Genomic DNA, 25877 nt, shown 5'->3' on the forward strand with positions numbered 1-25877 from the left:
ACCTCCTAGGTGTGTGTTCCCTGCTTAACTTGCCTGCAGCTTTTCCCCTGGGTCTGGCATGTCCCAATGACCTTGGTGACCGTAGCCTCCTCTGTTGCCACCCATGTTCCCTGCACAAGGACAAACCTGCAAAGAAAGCTACACCTGCCTGGCTCCAGCCCTCTGCTGCCTCTCATGGGCCTCTGGTGGAGCCTCTATCTGCCCACTACTCACAGTGCCCCCATGTGGTCCCTGCTGCCCTCCCCCCACTGTCACCATAGGACCAGCCTCTCATGCTCAGCACTGGCCATAGGGTCATGGAATGTGCCCAGCCTGTCCTTATTCGGCTATGCACACACCAATCCTGCTGTACAGGTGCAAGGCAGCACCTCTTCCAAGGAGCCTTCTGGGAGCCCTTTCCTTGTCCCCTGGATGATGGGAGAGCCCTGGCTTCAGCTACGCCCCCAGCAGGACTGTGGATGCCGGTGGCAGGGCTGGCTCTCCTGCCATCCCTGTGCCTGGTCAACAGCTGCCATCAGCAGGAGCTCAGCTCTCACACCAGCAGGCAAGTTTCAGGCAGTAAATTCAGAGGCAGGCGGAGGGGTGGGGGACCTGCCCTGAGTGGCTTGGTTTGGCTTTTTCTTTTTTTCTTTTTCTTTTTGCCTCCAGGGTTATCACTGGGGCTCGCTGCCTGAACTACGAATCCACTGCTCCTGGAGGCCATTTTTCCCATTTTATTGCCCTTGTTGTTGTTATTGTTATTGCTGTTGTTGTTGGGTAGGACAGAGAGGAATCGAGAGAGAAGTGGAAGACAGAGAGGGGGAGAGAAAGACACTTGCAGACCTGCTTCACTGCTTGTGAAGCGACTCCCCTGCAGTTGGGGAGCGGGGGACTCAAACTGGGATCCTTACACTGGATTTTGCGCTTCGCACCATGTGCCCTGGACTACTGCCTGGTCCTTGGTTTGGCTTCTTAAACTATCATAGAGGCAACAGGGGATGAACTCCATCATTTTGCGTACAAATAAGGCCAAGAAGTGACCTCCCTAGCCCAATTTTCCTTTCCTTTCCTGTTCTGCTTTTTTCTTTTCTTCATATTTTGTTGTCACTAGGCCTCACCACTCTGGACTATCTTTCTCAGGTGACGAGACAGAGACATACAGAGAAAGGGAGAGATACCACAGCACCACGCTTTTGTACCCCCTGCCATGGGGCTAAGCTCAATCCCAGGCCTCACCCAATGGAGGCAGCAGGCACTCTCCCAGGTGAGCTACCCTGCCAACCCTGTCTGTCTTTTCTTCTCTTTTCCTTCTTGTGGGAGAGGAGAGGAGACCGGCAGAGGGAGAAAACTCCCATCCCCAGTGTCCCATGTGGTGCCAGGGCCTCAAGCACAGGCTGAGCTACCTCACGACCCCCCTCCCCACCGGCCCGGCTACGCTCAGGCCCCTCTCTCCCCTCGTGTCCTGGAGGGGCTTCACCTCTCCTTCTGGGACAGTGCTGTGGGGGTTTTGCATGCGGGGGGTGGGGATGTCTCCTCTCAAGGCCTCACCCCCTTCTCTGCACAAGGGGCTGCTCCTCCAGCCCAACACGCTCTTGGGGGCGGTGACCTCCAGACTCACCTGCATCAGGGTGCGCAGCGACTCCACATAGGACTGCTCTGTGTCCAGCAGCGTCATGGTCACGTGCTTCCGCATGTCCTGGGGGACAGAAGGCAGAGTGTGAGCAGTGCTTTGTCCGCTGGAGGCTCCATCAGGCTCAGTCCTGCGGGTCTAGAGGCCATCCGTGCTGTCTCCCTAGGGTTTCTGGGCCTGCCCCCACTGCCCCTGCTGGGGTACCCTGGGCCACAGCTCTGCATGGTGCTCAAGTGCTTCCCCTAGAGGGAGCTCCCAGCAGGCGATGGGTGGGCCTGGAACTGACTGATCTACTCCTTGGCTCCTAGTGGCACACCTGGTTGAACGCACACGTTATAGCGCGCAAGTCTCCGCTTGCAGGGGAGCTTCAAAGGCAGTGGAGCAGTGCTGCAGGTGTTTCTCTTTTCACACCCTGTCTCCCTCCTCCCTCTCAATTTCTCTGTCTCTATCCAAAATATTCTTCTTATATGTTTTTAAAAAATATTTATTTATTCCCTTTTGTTGCCCTTGTTGTTTTATTGTTGTACTTATTATTGTTGTCGTCGTTGTTGGATAGGACAGAAAGAAATGGAGAGAGGAGGGGAAGACAGAGAGGAGGAGAGAAAGATAGACACCTGCAGACCTGCTTCACCGCCTGTGAAGCGACTCCCCTGCAGGTGGGGAGCCGGGGTTCGAACTGGGATCCTTATGCCGGTCCTTGTGCTTTGCGCCACCTGCGATTAACCTGCTGCGCTACAGCCCGACTCCCACCCTTGTTGTTTTATTGTTGTAGTTATTATTGTTGTTGATGTTGTTCGATAGGACTGAGAGAAATGGAGAGAGGAGGGGAAGACAGAGAGGGGGAGAGAAAGATAGACACCTGTAGACCTGCTTCACCACTTGTGAAGAGACTCCCCTACAGGTGGGGAGACGGGGGCTTGAACCGGGATCCTTATGTGTATTATATATTTTTTAAAGATTTTTTTAATCATTTATTTTCCCTTTTGTTGTCCTTGTTGTTTTATTGTTGTAGTTATGATTGTTATTGCTGTTGTCATTGTTGGATAGGACAGAGAGAAATGGAGAGAGGATGAGAAGACAGAGTGGGAGAGAAAGACAGATACCTGCAGACCTGCTTCACCACCTGTGAAGTGACTCCCCTGCAGGTGGGGAGCCAGGGGCTGGAACCGGGATTCCTTACGCTGGTCCTTGAGCTTTGTGCCACGTGCACTTAACCCACTGTGCTACCGCCCAACTCCCTATCCAAAATATTTTAAAAAATACATAATAAAATATTTTTTCAAAGTAACCTCTGGGGAGTCAGGCGGTAGCGCAGCAGATTAAGCGCAGGTGGCGTAAAGCGCAAGAACCGGCATAAGGATCCCAGTTCGAGCCCCTGGCTCCCCACCTGCAGGGGAGTCGCTTCACAAGCAGGTCTGCAGGTGTCTATCTTTCTCTCCCCCCTCTGTCTTCCCCTCCTCTCTCCATTTCTCACCGTCCAATCTAACAACAATGATATCAATAACAACAACAGTAGCTACAACACCATTGAAAAACAACAAGGGCATCAAAAGGGGGGAAAAAAAGTAACCTTTGGGTTGGTTATAATGAAGAGACAGCATATTGGTTACGCAAAATGCTCTCATGTTTGAGACTCCAAGGCCTGAGGTTCCATTCCCAGCACCACCATAAGCCAGAGCTAAGCAGCTCTCTGTATCTCTCATTTTTTTTAGTTATCTTCATTTATTTATTGGATAGAGACAGCTAGAAATTGAGAGGGAAGGGAGTGATAGAGACGAAGAGAGACAGAGAGACACCTGCAGCACTGCTTCACCACTTGCAAAGCTTTCCCCTTGCAGCTCAGTAGCTCTCATTAAAAACAAAACAAAACAACCCAATAACCTCTGGCATCTGCAAAGGAGGAAGCAGCCAGCCAGATGACCAGACCCTGAGGTCCACCTTCAGGCTCAGTCAGGTCTTGGGGTCTGACTCCACGAGTGAGGTTCACACCTTCCCTGAGAGTAGAGGCTGTTGTAGCTGACAGGCATGTGGAGTCATGTGTAACCAAACACCCCTGCACTCAGCGCATTATCTGCATGCTGGCTATCACATCCCTGAATCCCCCAAGAGGGAGGTGCTATCATCCTCCCCAGTGTAAGGGCAGAGGCTAGGGCACCCCCATCTTGGGATTTGGTGATGTGACTTACAGCATCTTTGGGGTCACTTCAATCCCATGCCCACACACCCTCAGGGATGGGGTGCAGAGACCTGTCAGGGCAGCCCCTGTTCCATTTCCATGGGAATGCTTTGCTGGAAGCCAGCCTAGGGATGTGTTCACCTCTCTAGGGCTCAGCTTACTGGCTACCTCTCACTACCAGCCCCTTTGCCTCTGCCTCACTCCTCCTCCAGGAAGCCTTCCCAGATGCCACCAGTCCCAGTAACTCCTTTTTCTGGACATGGGCTCTCTTCAGGTGTCTTCTAGGTCTCCACAGAGGTCTTGAGAAAGGACTTTAACTCCTCTGGACCCCAGATCATTGGGGCTAATTTCCCCTCAGTCTCCCAGGCCTCAGCTGGATGACAGCATATAAATCCTGTGCGAGCTCGAATCATCACGGGCTACTGGTCTAAGTAGACACTTCACAGGGGGCAACGCCAGGCTGGGTGGCCGTGTCTGTCCTCACTCCAGCCTCCTCCCCTGCAACTCCTTCAGGTGGGGACCCAACGGCAGGACTGCCCTGGTCCCCATGTCCCTGTGCCAGCTCCTAAGTCCCAGTCCTTTTGTCTGACTCGGTCCGGCTACTCCCCTCTGCTGTGGCACATCTCCCTCTTCGAAGCAGCAGTGCCAAGGCCAGGCCCAGCTCCCAGACCCATCTTATAGTTAGAGAAGGGGGACCTTCTGCTGGGAATTCAGAGTGGGGGTGTGATTGACCACCCGCCTCCTGCTTCTGAGACCTTTACAAACCCAGGGTGGCTTCCTGTAGAAGCTTTCCAACCTTGGCTGGAAAGCACAAGGCAGAGCAGGGTCTCCCCAGGAAGTACGAGAGCCTTCATGCTCCCTGGCCTCCCAGGCACACCTGGCCTGTCATGGGTCTTGGTTCAACCTCACACAGAGTTGTGACATGGGGCCAGGACCCCACACTTCCCAGCTGAGGAAGTCAAGCCAGATGAGGCACAGCCAGAGGCTCCCCTCCTGCCATCTCAAGCCACAGGGTGCCCAGCTCTTCCCTCCCTAGCCAGATGCCCCCCAGATGGTCCAGGCAGCTGTCCAGGGTTGTGAGGACATGCAGCCCCAACCTGGGAAAGCACAAAGGCAGCCAGAGCACAGCACAGCCAGAGCCTGGCATGGTCCTGTCTACCCTGCTCCACCTCTGCCCGCTGGCTGGGTGGTGGTCTGTGTGTGTGTGTGTGTGTGAGGCACCCTGACAGCCCTGCCCAGCTCAGATGGGGCCACACAGCTCTCTCTCTCCTACCACTCCCTGCCCTGCAGGCCTGGCCAGGCCAGGTGAGGGCCCAGGGAGAGAGAGGCTATTTGCCCACTGGAGGGCTGAGCGGCTGCCCCACTCCTGACCCTCCCCAGGAGAGCACAGTGGGCTGTCACCTGCTGTCTGGTAGAAGCATGGAAGCCAGGCCAGCACCCTGTCAGTGTGGGCCAGAAGGGGGTGTAGGTGGGGGGACAGAGCAGTGCTGGCAGCTGCCAAGCTAAACCCAAAGGCCCTTCTGCCTGGAGCTCCTTCTAGCCTTCACCTTGGGCACTGAAGTGGGAGAGGCGGACAGCCAGAGTCAGCACCAGGAGGGGGCTTAGTCTCGGAGGCTAACGGTGACATCAGGACACATAGCCTGAGACGCCCATACACACAGCACAGAGAGCAAGGCACATGTACACAGACAGGCGGGAGAAAGGCCAGGCACCCCAAAGTCCAAATGCAGCCAAGCTACCCAGCTGGGAAGCAGGCCCTGCAGTCCAGAGACAGAGCACAAGGGGGGGGGGCAGGGCCCCCAAAGACACACAAAGCAGGGAGCCTCCCCTCCCCCGCAGGACACCCTACTGCCACCACAGCCTGGGCCCTCCAAGGCCTGGCAGAAAGGATGACAAAGGGGACAGGAGGCAATATTGCCACCCCGGTGCCCCAACCCACCCCCAGCTGTACATGGGGTGGGCTTGCAAGGGAACCCCTCCTTGGACCTGAGGACATGGCACCCCTCTGCTCCCTGCACTAGGCCTTGCTGAGGCCGGGTCTCTGCAGGCCTCGGACTCTCCGCAGTTAAGCCCTCAGCCCTTCTGTCACCCCCACGGTGTCCACCCCCCCCCGGAGCCTTCCGACCCCCTGGGCCAGGCTGGGAGACCACGGCTGCTGCTGGGATCTGAGATCGGGCCCTGTGCTCCGGCAGCTGCCCAGACCTCCCCTGGACCCTGGTCGGCAGCCTTCCCGGTCTGGGCCCTGGATGCTCATCCCCCGCTCCTTGTACCTGGGCCTCCCCAGGCTCCTCCGCCTCCGTGCCGCTGCCGCTCCCGGAGGGCTCCCCGGAGGCGGCGGCCGGGCCCAGCTCGCGCATGTCTTCCAGCGCGATGGTGAACTGGGCCAGGGTCTTCACCATCTGCAGCATGCGGCCGGCCCGCCGTGGGGCGGGGTGAGGATGCCCGAGCGGGCGGGGGCGGGGGTCAGCGGTCCCTCCTTCCTGACCTCCTCCCTCCCGGTCTCCCCGGGGCTCGGCCGCCGCGCTGCCTGGTCCGTCCCCGCGGATCGCCGATCGCGGATCAAGTGCGGCTCCTGGCCGCCGCGGGCGCTGTTCCTCCTGCGCAGCGAGCACGGGGCGGGTGGGGTGTTCCCGCCCTCGCGCCCCCACGGGCCTCTGCGCACCCCGTCTCTCTAGCACTCTCGGCCCCAGCCCCGACCCTGCAGCCCCGCACGTGCGTACAGGCGACTGGGGGCGCACCACCCAACCCCCCCGCCCTGGGTGGGGCGCTTGGGCCCGCGGGAGGGGAGGCCCACTCTGCCTCCCCTCACCCCAGGCAACCGAGGCAGCCCCAGGCCTCTGCTGGGACCCCCCCCCCCCCCCATTAGAACCACTTCCACCAGGAAGGCGGCAGGGGATGTGCTCCTTTTATCCAGGGCAAGGCCATATCCCACCCCATACCGCTTTCTATTTATTACCATTATTACTACTTTTAAAATACATATATATTATCAGATAGAGACAGAGAAATTGAGAGGGGAGGGGGAGACAGAGAGGGAGAGAGACAGAGAGACACCTGCAGTCCTGCTTCACCACTCATGAAGCTTTCCTCCTGCAAGTGGGGACCAAAGACTTGAACCTGCGTCCCTGCACACTGTAATGTGAGTGCTTAACCAGGTGCGCCACCGCCTGCCCCCCCCCTCCATTATTACTACTTTCCAGAGCACTGCTCAACTCTGGCATATAATAGGGCTGGGGACTGAACCTGGAACCTTTGATGTCTCAGACATTAAAGTCTCTTTCTTTCTCTCTTTCAATTTTTTATTATCTTTATTGGAGACAGCCAGAAATCAAGAGGGAAAGGGGAGATAGAAGAGAGAGAGACACACACCTGCAACCCTACATCACCACTTGCAAAGCTCTCCTCCTGCAGGAGGGGACGAGGGCTGGAACCTGGGTCCCTGCACACTAAAACACGTGCGCACAACCAGGTGCGCCACCACCTGGGCCCAGGCTTGAAAGTCTTTCTGTATAACCATTATGCTGTTTCCCTCACCTTTGATCCTGGGCACATTTAGCCAGGTGAGGGGGGCTGCATTAGCTCTCCCTCTGCCCCCCTCCCCCAGTGCTGATGCCTTCTGCAGTTGATGGTTCCTGTGCGGTGGTGGGCTGGCTGGCTTTGCTCCTTCGAAATGTCCAGATCCCCCACTGACCCTGCCCTGGAGTTCCCTGTCTGTCTGCCGAACCAGTCCTGTGCTGGCCACTGGGCCCTGAAGGCCTGATCCCACTATTCCAGGGTCTCTGCACCAGAGACTTTCTTTGGGTACCATAGTGCTACCCATGTGGTGCCAGGCCCTGAACCTGTGGCACAGACCCTAACCAGGGAGCTCGATCTCTCGTTCTTCCTTCCCAAGTGTCGTGCTGGGGCTTGAACCCAGGGTTGAGTGACATATGCTGCTACTGACCCACCGTCCCTATCCAAGTTTTGGTTTTTATGTCATTGCTGGGGCTTCACCGCTCCAAGCTGACTTTTTGTCAGGTAGAGAGATGGAAACAGAGACACAGTATCAGAGGGAACAACAGCACAGTGCTAAAGCTGCTTCCCGCACGGTGCCTCACACCTGTGTTGTGTGCACGGCAAAGCAGGGACACATCCAGGTGTGCAGGTGAGCTACTACACCACCCCAAGGCCCATTAAAAAAAAAAAAAATATATATATATATATATATATATCCTCCAGGGTTATTGCTGGGGGCTCGGTGCCTGCACTATGAATCCACTGCTCCTGGAGGCTATTTTTTTCCCTCGCTATCGTTGTTGGATAGGACAGAGAGAAACTGAGAGAGAAGAGGAAGACAGAGAGGGGGAGAGAAAAATAGACCCCTGCAGACCTGCTTCACTGCTTGTGAAGTGACTCCCCTGCAGGTGAGGAGCCGGGGGCTCGAACCAGGAGGTCTGGCTGCGCTAACCCGCTGCGCTACCTCCTGGTCCCCTATTTTTCATATTTTTATGAGAGTGATAGAGACCAATGCACAGTTCCACCACCCATCTCTGCCCTTGGTGCTCTCATGAGCTGGCGATTAAACCCACGGCCTTCTGTATGGAAAGCAGGCACTCTAGCAGCTGAGCTGCCCCCCTGGTTCCTGCCCCTTTTCCTCCCTCAGGTCTCTGGCCAGCCTGTTCCCTCTCTTGAGAGGCATACTTCTGCTTTTCCTTTAACACCACTCAGTATGAATGCCACCTCCTTAGGAGAGTCCTCCCGGATGCTCAGATTAGGCCAGGTGTGCCTGCTCTGCTGTCTCAGCCTCCTGTTTATGTTTTATTTTTTCCCTGGATTCATAGTTTGTAGTCAGACATCTGAGCAGTTGCTCAGCTCCTCCTCTCCTCTCAGAGACTCCTGAGGGCACGGAGCCCACGTCCCTTTTCTGAGCCACTGGAATCTGCACAGAGATGCTGGCTGAAGACACATCCAGTAATGCTCCCCCTCTATCTCCCATGCCCTGTCTCCCACCAAGAGGTACACCAGCTTGGCCCTGGTCACAGCTGCCCCGGTATCACCGCGGCATGGAGTCACCTCTCTACTGCCCCACTGACACCCCCACTTCAGCCTAAGGCTGTGAGTCCACTCCCTCGCTCATGGCAATTACACTTCACTCTCTCCCGTCAGGGCAGGGCAGACACAGGCCCCATCAACACCAAATTATCCAGCAGGAAAATTCTGTCTTCAGGAGATAATTCCTATGTGGCCAACAGTAAAAACAGGCACCAAGAATCCCAAAAGGACACCAGTGTGGCCCCTGCTGGCAGAAATGCTCATTCTCGAGGTCGGGGAAACAGCTCCCCCGGTGGAGTGCATGCCTTAACATGTGGGTCCCCAGAGCAGAGAGCAGACCTGACAGGTGGAGAGCATGCTGCATGCTTGAGAGCAGAGCCACAGGGACCCCGGCTCTCCCTGCAGCCCAAAGGGCCTGGCCAGAGTGAGAGGTGCAGGAAAGTCTGGGCTGAGCCCCGGGCCCCTCTCTAGCCCCTCCCCAGCAGTGGCACTCTTAAGTGCAGCCCCTGAAACAACAGCTTCTGCACTGTCTGGGGTGTGGGGCAGAGATCTCATTCTCAGGGTCAGGAAGTAGCTCGCCCAGTGGAGTGCATGCCTTAACACGTGTGAGGCTCTGGGTTTCAGTCCTGACACCACACGGGAGCACCATGGACAACACCAGGGAGACTTCCATAGAGGACAGAGTGGTACTGAAGCTTTTCTCACTCTAAATTAAAAAGGAAAAAAATCAGGTTTGGCAGATCATGAAGCACAAGGCCCTGAGTTCATGCCCCTGCACTGAAGAAAGGAAGGAAAAGGGGGCCAGGCGGTAGCACAGCAGGTTAAGCGCACGTGGCACAAAGCGCAGGGACCAGCATAAGGATCCTGGTAGGAGCCCCCGGCTCCCCACATGCAGGGGAGTCGCTTCACAGGCGGTGAAGCAGGTCTGCAGGGGTCTATCTTTCTCTCCCCCTCTCTGTCTTCCCCATCTCTCTCAGTTTTTCTCTGTCTTATCCAACAACAAGAACAATAACAACAGTAATAATAACAGCAACATTAATAAACAACAAGGGCAACAAAAGGGAAAAAAATAGCCTCCAGGAGCAGTTAGTGCAGGCACTGAGCCCCAACAGTAACCTTGGAGGCAAAATAAATAAAGAAAAAGAAAAAAGGGGATCAGGTGGCAGCACAGCGGGGTAAGCACATATGGCAAAAAGCGCAAGGACTGGTGTAAGGATCCCGGTTCGAGCCCCCGGCTCCCCACCTGCAGGGGAGTTGCTTCACAGGCGGTGAAGCAAGTCTGCAGGTGTCTATCTTTCTCTCCCCCTCTCTGTCTTCCCCTCCTCTCTCCATTTCTCTCTGTCCTATCCAACAATGAACGACATCAACATCAACAACAATAATAACAATAACAAGGCTATAATAACAAGGGAAACAAAAGGGGGGAAAATGGCCTCCAGGAGCAGTGGATTCATGGTACAGGCACTGAGCCCCAGCAATAACCCTGGAGGCAAAAAAAAAAAAAAAAGAGAAAAAAAAGAGGAAGGGAGTGAGGGAGGGAGAGAGAGAGAGAGACTGATTCTCAGGTGCCTACCCCACTAATCTGCAACCCTGGAGTAGGGCTGGCAAAACAGAACATGTGGACAGTGCTCTGCTTTGCAGCAGTCAGGCTTGAGCCTGGCTCCCACCACACTGGATGAAGCTTTGATGCAGTGCTATCTCTCTCTGCCACTCTGTTTCTATCTAAAAACAAAAATTATCATCCTAGGTGGTACAGTGGCAGCCAGGTGGCTCAGGGCCTATTGCCTGCCTGACCACCATGTGGTCCTGGGGAGCAGGACCCCACTGTCTCTGGGAGGAGGAAGCTTCTGGGAAGGCCTGGACCGCTCCCACCTCTGGTCTGGGTGGGGAACTCCAGCAGATTCATGGGGCATCTGGCCTCCCAATAGGACGGGCCTCGGGCAGCTCGGGTGGGTCTGTTCCTGCTTCTCCTCTCTGGAGCAGCCAGGCCAGCGGACAGAATGCTGGTTTATGCTGGACAGGCCCATGGCTCAGGCCACACAGCCAGGCTCCCCAAAGACCGCCCGAGCTCTGAGGACCCATCCTGAGTCACTGCTTGATCAAGCATGTGGCATTCTCTCAGAACACCTCCTCCCCATCCGGTCCCCTCCCTGGTCGGTGGCTACCCAGCCTTGGGCCTCCTTTCTGGTGTAGTTGGAAGAGGCGCACAGCCTGGGCTTGTGGCTGAGGTACCTCCATCCCCTGTCTTGTTCCCTCAGACCCAAGCCCCAGAGATGAGTCTGCTCCGGCTCGTATCCCAGAGAACCCTCCCTGAGCTCAGCAGAAGCAGCCACCTCTGCTGAAAGGTGAGCACTAGAGGGTATTTCTGGAGGGCTTCCTGGGGAGGAGAACACATACCTGAGGTCAAAAGAGACAGGGGCATTTGGCTACTCTGAAGGTGGGGCCTGGTGCCAGAGGCAGGGCTGCTTGCCGCTGCTTCATTAAGGGGGGCTGATGACAGCCAGGCCTGTTACCATGGTGAAAAGGAATGGGCACTAAGAGGGAGATGACAGCAGAAGCAGGGGCACGTGACAGCTGAATGAGGGTGTCCAGGGAGGCCCACACATCCGGCATCAGGATCCCTTGGGGCGAGTGCTCGGGTCTCCTGCGTCCCTGCAGGTCTGCTTCTGCTGCCCGGAGTTGCGCTCCCAGGCTTCGTTTCCCTTCTCCTTTGGGATGCGTGCAGTTGTTTGTAGTGGCTCTGGCTCAGAGAGGTTTCTTTGCAGGACTGGGGCCTTTGCATGCACTGATTCACCACTCGGCCGCTGTTTCATTCAGACAGAGAGACTCCACAGCACCGGAGCCTCCCCTAGTGCCATGGCACCTCCCATGCAGTGCTGGGGCTCAAATCTGGACCACATGCAGGGCACAGAACGTGCCCTACCTGCTAAGCTAGGACCAGGAACATGGCTGGATGAAGAGAAACCGAGATGCAGGAACCAGTGACAGGGGGACGTGGGTGAGCACCTGGGCCCTTAGCTGGGGCCTTGTTTCTGGTCATTTGTTGATTAGTTCAGCAAGTCGCTATGGAGTCCATACTCAGTAAGAAGAGCTGCTGGAGATTTAAAAGTGAGAAGTGGTTGAGTAGAGCCCACCTGGGAGAGCCTACACTTTATCACGCAAAGACCTAAAATGAGCCCCTGGCCACCACATGGGAGTAAAATGTATGGGGAGGCTTCACAAATGGTGATGCAGTGTTGTCGTGTCCCCCACCTTCTATCTTAAAAAAAAAAGTAAAAGCCCACCAAGAGCAGAGGGATTGTGAGGGCACAGAGCCCCAGCAATGACCCCAGTGGCGTAAAGAAAAGAGAAAGGCGTCTGCTCCCTGCTAGGGACCAGAGTCGGCTGAGTGCAACAGGTGAGTGTGGAGAATGGCTCCAGAAGTGTCCGCCAGGAGCTGGTCTGCCCAGAGACGCCCAGCCCAGGACAACGGGCCCGTAGCATCTCAGGCTCCTAGACACGGTTATGCCGCTGGTGCCCTGCCATCGCTTCTCAAGCCCTGGCTCCCCAAATCTGCAGCAGCCCTGAGAGGGGCTTCAGTGCTGCCACGCCCGCCCTCCCACAAGCAAGTCTGGAACTTCATCTCTCCTGGAAGCGGAGGCCTGGCTGTGGCTGCCTCCAGGAGGTGCACTCTTTTTCTTTTCATCATCCTTACTATTATTTTAGATTTACTTATTTATGACAAAGGTGAAGGGGAAGAGACAGAACCAGAGCATCACTCCAGCATATGTGATGCTGGGAAATGAAACTCTAGACCTCAGGCAGAGCTCAGATTAAAAAAAAATTATTTATTTATTATTATTATTTTTGCCTCCAGGGTTATTGCTGGGGCTCGGTGCCTGCACTACAAATCTACTGCTCCTGGAGACCATTTTCCCCATTTTATTGCTCTTGTTGTTGTTGTTATTGTTGACATTGCTGCTGCTGTTGTTGGATAAGACAGAGAGAAATCTAGAGAGATGGGGAAGATAGAGAAGGGGAGAGAAAGACAGACACCTGCAGACCTGCTTCACTGCCCGTGAAGCGACCCCCCCATAGGTGGGGAGTTGGGGGCTCTAACCAGGATGGTTACTTTGGTCCTTGTGCTATTCACCATGTGCACTTAACCTGCTGTGCCATCACCCAGCGCCCCTATTTGCTTTGACTAATTTAATTTAGTTTAATTTAATTTAATTTAATTTGCCTCCAGGGTTATTGCTAGGGCTCGGTGCTTGCACCACAAATCTACTGCTCCTGGAGGCTCCCCCCCCTTTTGTTGCCCTTGATGTCATTGTTGTTGGATAGGACAGAGAGAAATGGTGAGAGGAAGAGAAGACAGAGGGGGAGAGAAAGATAGACACTGCAGTCCTGCTTCACTGCTTGTGAAGCGACTCCCCTGCAGGCGGGGAGCCAGGAGCTCGAACCAGGATCCTTATCTCAGTCCTTGCGCTTTGCGCCACCTGCGCTTAACCTGCTCAGCTACTGCCCAACTCCTTATTTGTTTTATTTTAATGAAAGAAAGACAACTCTGGGTGCTGGGGATTGAACCTAGAACCTCAGAGCCTCAGGCATAAGAGTCTGCATAATTATTATGCTCTCTCTCTCTCTCTCTGCCCTGGGCTCAGGTTCTGAATCCACACCCACTAGCAAGACGCTGGCCCTCTGGGGCCTCAGACTCAGCCAGCAGGGTTCAGTGGGACCACAGGCTCCACAGTACTAGAAATCCCACCACGCCATCCAGGAACCTCCCTGATGGCAACAGGAGGCTCAAGGTGGCAGCTCTCACACCTCCTGCTGAGGTCGGGCCCACCTTCTTAAACTCAGAAAAGACACCCTACACAGTCCCTCCCAGGCCTCTGGGCATCAGGTGCACCCCTCCTGTCAACAAACACAGTAGAGTCCACTAGGCAGAGGCCAGTGTGTCCCCAGACTTCAACGGACTGACTTGCACAATCACTGTAGCCGCACTGTTCTGGGGCTCACTTTCTCCTGTGTACACACACCACCAGCAAACTGCACTTCTGCTTGCTGCCCATAGATGGCAGCAGAGACCCACCCATCAGGGGCTGCTATGCATGTGGTTTGAATTTCACTGGTCTCGTCTCAAGTGGGTTTTTTCCCTTTCTCCTTCTCAGTCCCCACCTCACCCCACCCCTCACCCCCCTCATTTCAAGAAGATACAGCTGGGCCTTCCAGCCTGGGAAGGAAGTTTCTTAACATCAGGGTTGGTGGCCGGATAGGCGCAGCGGTATGTGAACAAACGGACAAATCCCAAGATGTGAGAGGACTTAGCTCTGCATGGGCTCTTTCTCTGGGCCCCAGATGGGGACAGGGGGTACCTCTAGGAGTGTGAAGAAGCCTCAAGGTAGGATGTGCAATCTGGACACCCAGGAAGTGCGTCCACCCACCTCGGCACATGTGTCTGGCCACAACGGTGGTCTGGCCCCTGGCTCCAGCCCTGGTTCTAAGCCTGGGAATGAGGCCACCTCCCAGAGTCCTCCCCTCCTTAGAAACTACTTCGCGCCACATGGCCGGACCTCACTCAGCAGAACACCCTGCCTGGGAACTGACCTGTCAGGGCTGAGTTCGGTGGAGCTCCATTCTGGCTGCCCTAAACATTCTTTCCCTTCAGCCCGAGGGCACCTGTACCGTAGGCACAGTAAAAGGGGCTTCCTCCCCTCCCCACCCCTCCCCCCAGCTCTCCAGCACATAGGGAACTGGGCTGATGGGTCGTGGGAACGGAAGTTATCCAGTGTTGCTTCCCAGTTTCTCCCGTTCCCTCCCCCCCTCCCTCCCTCCCTCCCTCCCTCCCTCCCTCCCTCCCTCCGACTCAGGCACACTCGGGGGTGGGGCAGTTGTCTGTGCTGTCAGGGTAGGTTGGGGTGTCCTGCATACAGCGGAAGATGACTCACTGGGCTGTGGGCCAGGCACCCTGGGAAAGGCCAGGCCTGCCTTGGGCCAAAGCCCCAGGGAAAGGCAGAGAGGAAGGGGGGCCTGTGTGTGCCTGAGTTGTGGGGAGAATCCTGGGGGCTCCAAAAGCCTGCAGCCAAGGGCAGCCACCCCCCCATTTAGCACAGCAGCAAAAATGCCACTCAGCACAGAGGCCCAGTGTGGTTCCTACCTACTCACCACCCCCTTCACACTGCCTGCCTTTCCTTCTGTCTGTGTATCTACCTATGAAAGAAGAGAGAAAGAACCAGAGCACCACCTGGATACATGCAAAGCCACGCATCTAAGTCAGAACCTCACACTTGAGAGCCCAACAGTATCTCTCTCCACGATTCCTCACACTCCACACTCTTGAGCTGTCCTCTCTACTCTTGTCCCCTTCAAGTCCCACCTAACTTGGATGATCTGCCTCCTTCCAGGGTGCCACTTTTTCCCCCTGCCACCAGAATTATCACTGGGGCTCACTGTTCTCAGTGGCCATTTTCCCCTCTTATTTTGATAGGACAGAAAGAAGTTGAGAAGGGCGGAGGGGACCGACACCAGCAGCACTGTTTGACTGCTCATGCAGCTCCTTCCCTGCAGACGGCGGCTGGGGCCTGTGCACCGTAAAGTGTGTGCTCAGCCGGGTGTGCTAACATTTGGCCCAGGAAGCCTCCTTCCTACCCCCACCCCTCCTTGGTCTTTCTGGCAACTGTCCCCTCGTGTGATCTAGCGCTGAGCAACTGCCCTGTAGAACACTCCTCAGTTAGCATGCTGAGGACCTACTGTGTGCAAGTCTCGCCCTCTGGCAGGTTGCCGGGGTCCGAGGGTGTGCAGAATGAAGCCTTTGTGTCCCAGTGGACTGAGGGCTTCAGCTGGTTCTGGCAGCGCCATGCCCAGAACAGAGTCCAGCCCAGCTGAGTGTGTTGGTGTGCTCTGTGCCTGAATGAGGCAAATTCTGTGTGGAGAATGTGCACAGCAGTGCGAGGTCAACTCTCAGAGAGAAGCGAGTCAGAGGGACCCTCTCCTTCCCATTTCACACCTGGGCCTGGGACCCAGAGAGTGTCCCCAGGCCAACACACCAGCAGCAGCGGCTAGAATTTGGCCCTTGGGGCTCTTCCACTTCCACTACAGCTTGTCCAAAGGGACCTGACCGACATTATGCCTGCCCCAGCTCTGCTCCAGGGCCCTGGAGGGAGGAGGAAAGCAAGTTCTGACTGCTGTCCAACCATTCTGGACTGGAGTTAGTCCACCTTTGGACTCTGGCCTGAAGAAGCTCCTGCAGTCACACCAGACGAGCCCAGGCTGGCAGAAAGGCCCAGGGACAAGGGTCCTACCCTGCTCTGTGACCTCCCCACCACTCCTGACTCCAGGGGGCTGTCCCTGGGCCTGGACCACCCATTGCACAGGGTCTCCCAGCCCCTTACTATCATTATTTTTTTTTGGGGGGGGATAGCATAATGGTTATGCGAAAGGTTTCATAGCTGAGATTCTGAAGCTCCATGTTCAATCCCTGGTACCACCATAAACCAGAGTTAAGCAGTGTTGGTTAAGAAGAAAAGGAAAGAAAAAAAATCAAAGAAAGAAAAAGAAAGGTATCTTCAAGATTTTGTGGCCTAGTAGGTGACACAGTGGCTACAGCAATGGGCCTACACAAGCATAAGGTCCTAAGTTCAACCCTTGGCATGACCATAAAGCAGAGTGATACTGTTTTTTTGTTTGTTTGTTTGTTTTTTCTTTTCTATCATAAATAAATATTTAAACAAACTAGGGTTTTCCATCTACACAATTCCACTGCTCCTGGCAGACTTTCCCTTTTCCTTCCTTTAAAGAGTGAGAAACAGAGAGAAGGCAGGACATCTCAGCACTCAACTGGACCAGCCCCTCACAGGGCAGGGCAGGCAGCCCCAGCCTCCACCCTCACATGCCCAAGGACCTTCAAGCTCACTCCACCTTCTACCAGGGACAAGCCAGACCGGGATAAGCCCCGCAGGCCCTCTGCACCGGGGACTGGGGTGGTGCGCCTGGTTGAGCCCCAGGCCCCCCCTGCAGGGAGAGAGCTTCACGAGTGGCGAAGCAGGGCTGCCGGTGTCTCTCCTCTTTTCTATCTCTCTTCCCCTCTCAATTTCTCTCTGCCCTATTAAATGAAAATAATAAGTATTAAAAAGTCTTAAAAAAAGAAAGAAGTCCTCTGCGCTGGATCCTGCTAGGGATGGAGCAAGGCAGGGAGAAGCTTTTGGGTAGCTACTCCCCAGCCCAGGTGACAGCTCTGTCCCTAGCTCTGTCCCTCCCTCTGTCCAGGAGAGAGCAGCTTCCTACCTTTCCCATTTTCTCCTTCAGGGAAACAATGAGAAGCCAGCTGGACCTTCCTCCCTTGCCCCCCTCTAGCCCCCCCCCCCCCAGTCTCCAGGGGTGGGGTGGAGGTGGGGGGGCTTTCTGCAGCCTCCCTGGTTCAGGGTTTGGGCTGGCCTGGTGAAAACCCTGAGGGGAGGGGCCCTGCGAGCTGGCTGTAACCATGGCAACGGCAGCCCTGGAATTTGACCAGTGGGGCCTGGATGGGGGTTGGGAGCTTGTACAGGCCATGCTGGGGGCAGGGAGGAGAGAAACCAAGAGCAGGGGCAGGAAAGGGGTCCAAGATGCCCTCTGTAGCCTCCTATTTGTAAAGTGAGAAATTAGATGTGAATTTCAAAGGCTCTTTGCCCAGCTCTAGTCCAGACTGCAAACTGGGCTCAAGAAGCTCAAGTGGGGGGATAAGCAGAGAAGGCCAGTTGTCCCCTTTGGTGGAATGTGACTTCTGTGGCTTGCTACCTACCCCCCCCCTCCCAGTCACTCGGCAAGTCCAAGGAAGAACCAGGACTTGAGCCAGGGCGTGGCTGTCCACCTGGGGCGTCCCCAAGTCTCCACCGCGAGGACCAGGGTGCCAGCCTGCCCCACAGCAGGGGAGTGCCAGCTGGACTAGGCCCCAAGCCCTGAGCCAACAACAGATAATGAGCCCGCCTGCCCGCCCCGCAGGCCTGCAGCGCCCCCAACATTCCGGAGCCCTGGGGCTGGCAGAGGGCCTACCCCCACGCCCTCCCCCGCCTGCAGTGCCAGGCAGTGGTGGTATTTTTAATGGGTGCCCGCCCCTCTCTGCCTCCCTACTCTAGAGATCCTACTGCCAGCCCCCTGGCCCTCCATTTAGGCTAGTTCTCAGTGGGCACTGGGCTCCTGGCTGTCCTCTGTGCCCCTGACCATCAGCCCTGGGGCAGGGGCCCTCTCCAGCCGTGATACCCGAAGTTCCCGAGAGGGGGCGGGATTTGTCCAAAGTCACACTACAGAGGCAAGGACCTGAGAGTACTGAGCCATGAGCCTGTGCCACCCCAGGCCCTCCTCCTCTTCCTCACTCTTTTGACCCCCCTTCCCTCCTCCAGAGCCAGCCCTCAAGCTGGCTGTTGCACCCACCCCAGCAAGATGCTACGGTTAGAAGCAAGTCACTCCTCTGCTCCACATGCCAGCCATCTGGGAAAAGGAGCTGGAGCCGTAACTCATATCAAACATCAGGATAAATTCCAACTGGATCAAAGATTCAAATGTTAAACAAAATAAGAAAACATAAACGACCAAAGGGAAATAGGGGGGAATTATTTGGAGTAGAAAAGGCCTCTCTTACCATGGTTCTAAATCCAGAAGCCATAAAATAAAAATGTTGATAAGTTACATGGCATAAAAATAAAACCTGCTGCTTAGCAAAAATTGACTATAAACAAAGTCAAAAGTCAAGTGACAAGGCAGGAGAAAATATTTGCGACTTATAGCTCAAAGTACTAACCTCCCTCCCGAGTATTTAAAAGTTTCCTAGAAATTGGTAAAAACAAAAGGCCAACAGCCCAATAGAAAAATAGGCAAAGGCTGTGAACAGTCCACGGAAAAGAGAATCCAGATAATTCACATGGACACATGAGCTCCCATCAGTGCTTTGCCCTTCTCATTATAAGGCAAGTTGATTTTCAGGTTTCTTTTTTAGGTTTATGTTTTTACTTGTGAGACTCAGAGAAAGAACCAGAGCATCACTCTGGCACATGCAGCATCAAGGATCAAGCACAGGACCTCATGCTTCCAAGTCTAGTGTTTTATCCACTGTGCCGCCTCTCAGGCCATAATGTCATACATTCATACTGAGATACTGCTACCTACTGTCAACATTACAAGAGTCCAACCTGGAGAAGTGGGTCTCTCACACTGGGTGCATGCATGCTTCTGTCACCTGTGTCACGATGAGAGCCAGGCTTTGTGTAAATAGCTCCAACTCCTGAGAAATCGCCACAAAGATACAGAGACAGCTCAGCATGCCTGAGGCCCCAGAGGCTACAGATTCAATCCCTAGCTCCACCTTATGCCAGAACTGAGCAGTGCTCTTGTATCTCTCATAAAAATAGACAAAACTTTTAAAAGTCGGGGCCAGGTGGTGGCGCACCTGGTTAAGAGCACACACTACAGTGCACAAGGACCTGGGTTCAAGCCCCTGGTCCCCACCTGCAGGGGTAAAGCAGGGCTGCAGGTGTCTCTCTTTCTCTCTCCATCTCTATCTCCCCTTCCCCTCAATTTCTCTCTGTCACTATCCAATAATAAATAAATAAAGTTTAAAAAAAGAATTAAAAAATAAAATAAAAACTTTTAAAAGTCACTTACAATGTTATATACAAAAAAAAAAAAATTCTCTAAATTATCTGTTTTTTGAATCTGACTTCACAATCTGGCCCCTGCTGCCCTCACCTCCCTCTCTTTCAGGCCTTTCAGAGGCTCTGGGAAGGGCTTGTTCACTGCAGCACTACTGGAAATAGCAAAAGACTGCAAGAAGATGGTTCACCTGCTAGAGTGCATGCCGAGCTGTGTGTGAGGCCCTGGGTTTGAACCTGGGCACCACACGGGAGCAACACGGACAGCACTGAGGGAGCTCCACGGATGGTAGAGCAGTGCAGTGCAAAAGGAACACGGGATCTCACGCTTGAGAGTCTAATGCCTTCCACTGCACTACTTCTCAGGCCATACCCATGTGATATTTCTTTTTTTCTTTTTTTTCCTCCTCCAGGGTTATTGCTGGGCTCGGTGCCTGCACCATGAATCCACCGCTCCTGGAGGCCATTTTTCCCCCCTTTTGTTGCCCTTGTTGTAGCTTCGTTGTGGTTATTATTATTGCCCTTGTTGACACAATTCGTTGTTGGATAGGACAGAGAGAAATGGAGAGAGGAGGGGAAGACAGAGAAGGGGAGAGAAAGATAGACACTTGCAGACCTGCTTCACCGCCTGTGAAGCGACTCCCCTGCAGGTGGGGAGCTGGGGGCTCGAACCGGGATCCTTACGCCAGTCCCTGCGCTTTGTGCTACATGCGCTTAACCAACTGCGCCACCGCCCGACTCCCCCATGTGACATTTCTTAACCACATGAATATATTATTTGTCCAAAATATTCGATATACAGGGCCAGGAAGATAGCTCAGCATTTTAAAAATAATATTTATTTATTTATTCGCTTTTGTTGCCCTTGTTGTTTTTATTGTTGTAGCTAATGTTGTTGTTGTTGATATCATTATTGTTGGATAGGACAGAGAGAAATGGAGAGAGGAAGGGAAGACAGAGAGGGGGAGAGAAAGACAGATACTTGCAGACCTGCTTTACTGCTTGTAAAGTGACTCCCCTGTAGGTGGGGAGCCGGGGGCTCGAACCAGGATCCTTATGCCGGTCCTTGCGCTTTTGCCACCTGCACTTAACCCGTTGCGCTACCGCCCGACTCCCGATAGCTCAGCATTATAGCACTTACGCATGGCTGAGGCCCTAGAGGGCCTATGTTCAATTCCCAGCACCACTTTATAACAGAGCTGAGCAGTGCACTGATAGCTTTCTCATAAAAATAGACAAATATGGGGCTGGGCGATAGCGCAGTGGGTTAAACGCACATGGCGCAAAGCCCAAGGACTAGAGTAAGGATCCTGGTTTGAGCCCCCGGCTCCTCACCTGCAGGGGAGTCGCTTCACAAGCGGTGAGGCAGGTCTGCAGGTGTCTTTCTCTCCGCCTCTCTGTCTTCCCGTCCTCTCTCCATTTTTCTCTCCTTTCCAACAACAACAAGGACAACAAAATGGAAAAAATAGCCTCTAGGAGCGGTGGATTCATGGTGCAGGCATTAAGCCCAAACGATAACCCTGGAGGCAAGAAAAAAAAGTAATAATAATGGTCCCGGAGGTGGCGCAGTGATAAGGCTTTGGACTCTCAATCATGAGCTCCTGGGTTCGATCCCCGGCAGCACATGTGCCAGAGTGATGTCTGGTTCTTTCTCTCTCCTCCTATCTTTCTCATTAATAAATTAATTAATTAATTTAAAAAGTAATAATAAGGGGAGTCAGGCTGTAGCGCAGCGGGTTAAGCGCAGGTGGCGCAAAGCACAAGGACCGGCATAAGGATCCCGGTTCGAACCCCGGCTCCCCACCTGCAGGGGAGTCGCTTCACAGGCGGTGAAGCAGGTCTGCAGGTGTCTATCTTTCTCTCCTCCTCTCTGTCTTCCCCTCCTCTCTCCATTTCTCTCTGTCCTATCCAACAATGACAACAACAATAATAACTACAACAATAAAAACAACAAGGGCAACAAAAGGGAATAAATAAATAAAATAAATATTAAAAAAAAGATTTAAAAAAGTAATAATAAAAATAAATAAAATAGACAAATATATTAAAAATCACAATGTTAACAAGATATTCACTCTCCAGGTTGTTTTTTCTTTTTCTTTTTGCCTCCAGGGTTATCTCTGGGACTCAGCTCCTGGAGGCTATTTTTTCCCTTCTTTTGCCCTTCCCTTGTTGTTTATCGTTGTTGTTATTATTGCTACTGTTTTTTGGATAGGACAGAGAGAAATCGAAAGAGGAGGGGAAGACAGAGAAGGGGAGAGAAAGACAGACCCCTGCAGACCTGCTTCACTGCCCGTGAAACGACCCCCCTGCAGGTGGGGAGCTGGGACCTCAAACCAGGATCGTTATGCTGGTCCTTGTGCTTTGCGCTGTGTGCTTAACTCGCTCCTCCTGATTGTTTATGAACTTGACTTGACAATCCAGCCCCTGCTGCTGCTCTCCCCCAACACTTGCCTCCTTCCCCCTCGAGGCTGTCAGTCTCTGGGTGTCTCTGTCCCACTGTGACCACACTTGAGGTCCTGTGTGTGGGGGGGGGCACTGCCCTATGTCCCCACCACAGGCAGGACCAGGTCCCAAGGGGAGCTGCAGGAACAGAGACAGAGTGAAAGAATGGGGGCGCTACTCTAGGACTTTGCAGTGGTGTCTCTGCTCTTCCCTATACTGGTCAGCCTGGGACTCCACCTGCCCTGTGTCCCCAGGACACGTCTCCTCACACCCTGCAGAGGGCAGCTCTGCAGCAGCTCTTTCTGCAAAGCACTGTCCTATTCCCACTGTGGAAGAAAGCATGGGTGACCCGGGCCATCCTGCCCCTCTGTGGGCACAGACACTGAAGGTGGGGCAGTCAGCAGGGGGCAGCTTTCTGGCAAGGGAGAGTGTGCCAAGGAAAAGCCAGCGAAGTCTGAGCCCACAGAACCCATCCCCATGCATATGCCTTTCCTGGAGGTAGCTGCGTTGGGGGGGTGGGGGAGGGTCTGCTGTTCCCCCCATCTTTTGGATAGAGACAGAAAGAGAAACTGAGAGGAAAGGGGAAGGCAGAGAGGATGAGAGACAGAGAGGCACCTGAAGTCCTTGCAGGTGGGACGGGGGCTTGAACCCAGGTCCTTGCATGTGGTAATATGTGCACTCAACCAGGTGCGCCACTACCAGCTTCCCTTTGTCAAAGATTGCCTAGGCTACTTTGGTTGAGTCCTCCCACTGTCCCACTCAGGACCCTCCTCAGTCAGGCCAGGCCACCTCCTTGCTCTCTAGCTCATGTCACCACCTCCCAGTGATGCCCAGTGGTCAGTGTGTCGGCTGCCACAGCACCGTACAACAACGCTGCTAAGCGGCCTCCCAGGTCAGTGTTCTCATTCTTCATGGGGGAGAAGGGGAAGGAAGACCAAGAAACAGCCCTTCAGGAAGGAGAGAGACCACAGCACCGCTCCACGACCCATGGAGCATCCTCTGGTGCTGTCTGTGGCACTGGGGCTTGAACCCAGAAGTCAGAATTTCTCTCCACTGGGTGAGCTGTCACCTGCCCCCTTATCAGAGTCAATGCTCACAAAAGCCCAACGTGGATGCCGCACCATTACCCCCACTTCACAGAGGCATAAACTGAACCACAGAGCAGCTCAGTGCTTGCCCACGGCCGCAAAGCTAAGGGGAACAGCAGGAACTGAATAAAGCCCTGTAGCTCCAGCTGTTGGAGCCCTTTTACCAGCACAGCTGGGTGCAGGCCCCACTCTGGGCACCAGGCCCCCTGACCAGGCTCTGCTAAGCCATCAGCACCACACCTCTCTCACGCTCTCAGCAAGCCCTCTACCACCAGCAGCCCTTCTACATTCTCGGCTCTCTGAGGGGTACCCTCCTCCCTGTCTCATGCCCGACAGTTGCCAACTCACCCTATAGTTTTGATGGTCGAAGAACTGGCTCCCTGGGCTGAGTCAAGGGGCTGGTGCCTGAGATGGGCAAAGCCTGGGTGAGAAGGGCCTTGGGCTTGCCCTGCTCAGAGCTAAGGCTGTCTGCCAGCACTGTCCACAACTCCATCTCCCCTGATTCTAACTGAGACGGCTTCACTCCAGAGGAACCACAGTCCTGTGCTTCTAGAGACGCCGCTTGTCCCCCTGCCCCAGCTGTGACCTCCTGCTCACAGATTCTTTACTACCTGGCTCCTGCTGGAGACCTTGCTCTTGGCAGGCACTGCCCCTGCCCATGGAGCCTGGCTGGTTTAAGAAACTGAAAGGAAACGCCTCAGGCTCTAAACCACCCCACTCTCTGCCTCAACTAGGGCTGCTCTGCCTCAGTTCTGGGGGTTCTATGGAGGATGGGGGTGGAGGGGAAATACGCTTCCCTTTTCACTTAAAACAGAGGCAGGGAACATGTCCAGACCATGGGCTCCTTAATGCTGACAGAGTCATCTGGTCTGGCCCTGCCAAGGCAACCACAGCTTCTTTCTTCCTTACTTACCGGAGCACTGCTCAGTTCTTATGCTGCTGCAGAGGACTGAACCAGGGACTTTAGAGCCTCAAGCACGAAAGGTTCTTTGTATAACCATTATGCTATCTCCCCAACTCCGATGCAGATATACATCCATACATATAATGGCAACATTAAATGCTAATTTAAAAAAATATTTATTTATTTCCTTTTGTTGCCCTTGTTATTTTATCATTGTAGTTATTATTGTTATTTTTTATAATTTTATTTATTTATTCCCTTTTGTTGCCCTTGTTTTTTTTTTTGTTGTTGTTGCAGTTGTTGTTATTGATGTTGTCGTTGTTGGATAAGACAGAGAAATGGAGAGAGGAAGGAAGGGAAGACAGAGAGGGAAAAGAAAGGTAAACACCTGGGGCTGGGTGGTGGTGCACCTGGTTGAGCGCCACACATTACAATGCTCAAGGACCCAGGTTCAAGCCCCCAGTCCCCACCTGCATGGGGAAAGCTTCACAAGTGGTGAAGCAGGGCTGCAGGTGTCTATCTTTCACTTTTTCTATCTCCCCATTTCCTCTCGATTTCTGGCTGTCTCTATCCAATAAATAAAGATAATAATACTTAAAAAAATTAGAAAGGTAAACAGACATCTGCAGACCTGCTTCACCGCCTGTGAAGCGACTTCCCTGCAGGTGGGGACCCTGGGGGCTTGAACCAAGATCCTTACACCGGTCTTGTGCTTTGCGCCACCTGCGCTTAACCCACTGCTCTACCGCCCGATTCCCTAAATGCTAATTTTTAAGTTAGTAATTTTGTATGCCCTGAGAATTACATTCTAAATAGTCAAATGGCAGGAAAAATGTTCCCCATTTACCACTAGGTTTCCTACTTATTTCACAGTTTTGTATCAAGATCACCCTAGAAGAAAGGGTCTAAGCTATCCATTTTTTCACCTCCAGTGTTTTCACTGGGCTTGGTGTTCCCCGGCTCACGAAGCCTCCGCCCAGCATAAGCCCTCCTATGTACATGGCGAAGGGTGAGCTCTACCCTGTGAACTACCTCCTGCTCCGTCCCCCCCACCAAGCGAATCCTGTATTGTTGTTTGTAAAAATAATTAATTTTTAACCAGAGTACTGCTCAGCATTGGCTTCTGGTGGTGGTGGTATATGTATGCCTTAGGCATCTGTACGTTTTGTATAACCACTATGCGATCACTCCCCTGCCAGCATTGTTTTTAAAAGCTTGGAATTGACTTCCCCAGGATCTGGTCCAGACTTTCAGGCCTGGCCTTCCAGATACCCATGAAGCCCACACAACCAATCTAGGATGCGAGAGTCTCCAAGGTACCCAGGATACCTCAGGCCTGCATCTCCCTTGTGCTGCCTGCTGGCCCTACCCTACTGGTCAAGGCCCTGCTGGTCCCTGCAGGCTCCCCAGACTTCCCCATACTTGCTTTTCTCCCCCTGGCAATCCCCTCCCAGCTCCCTTACCTCTCTAGGCTCTCAAAGGAGGTCCCTTCCCATTCATCCTCAGGCCTCTGCTCACTTGCACACACAGGCAGCCCAGGGCTACAAGCAGGCTACCTGCAGACTCCACATGCAGGGCCAGGACACAGACAGGAGCAACTGTGCAGTCACCGGCAGTAGCCAGCTCTTGGCAGGCTCTTGGGCCTCCCCTTGGGAGCGTGGGCCCTCTGGGCGGATGGTGGCTGCGTGCCCCTAACACCTGGCCTCAGCGTCCACTTCCCAGCCTGGTCTCGCACAGTGGCCTCAGCACAGGACACAGAGTCCTGCTTGGGCTTCAGGGTAGGTGCACCTGCTTGCACCACATGTTAGGGCCACACCTGGCTATAGCATTGGGCTTAAAAGTATGAGGTCCGGGGGCCGGCAGTGGTGCAGCTGGTAGAGCACACACATTATCATGCCCAAGGACCTGGGTTCAAGCCTCCAGTTCCCACTTGCAGGGTGAGAAGCTTCATGAACAGTCGAGCAATGCTGTAGGTCTCTCTCTGTCTCTCTCCATCCCCCTCCCCTCTCAATTTCTCTCTGTC

At 54.0% G+C, this 25877-nt stretch overlaps 1 protein-coding gene across 2 annotated transcripts in view; it reads right to left on the reverse strand.

The window, feature by feature from the left end:
- Nucleotides 1-25877, reverse strand: part of ARHGEF17 (Rho guanine nucleotide exchange factor 17) — a 62141-nt gene that overhangs the window by 17977 nt on the left and 18287 nt on the right. For both annotated transcript variants that reach the window (XM_060176856.1, XM_007527527.3), the window contains exon 2: nucleotides 1598-1675. In XM_060176856.1, the coding sequence (XP_060032839.1) occupies nucleotides 1598-1675 (78 nt within the window). The remainder of the gene's footprint in view (nucleotides 1-1597; nucleotides 1676-25877) is intronic.

Source organism: Erinaceus europaeus, chromosome 17 (genome assembly GCF_950295315.1).
Source record: "Erinaceus europaeus chromosome 17, mEriEur2.1, whole genome shotgun sequence".
NCBI lineage: Eukaryota > Metazoa > Chordata > Mammalia > Eulipotyphla > Erinaceidae > Erinaceus > Erinaceus europaeus.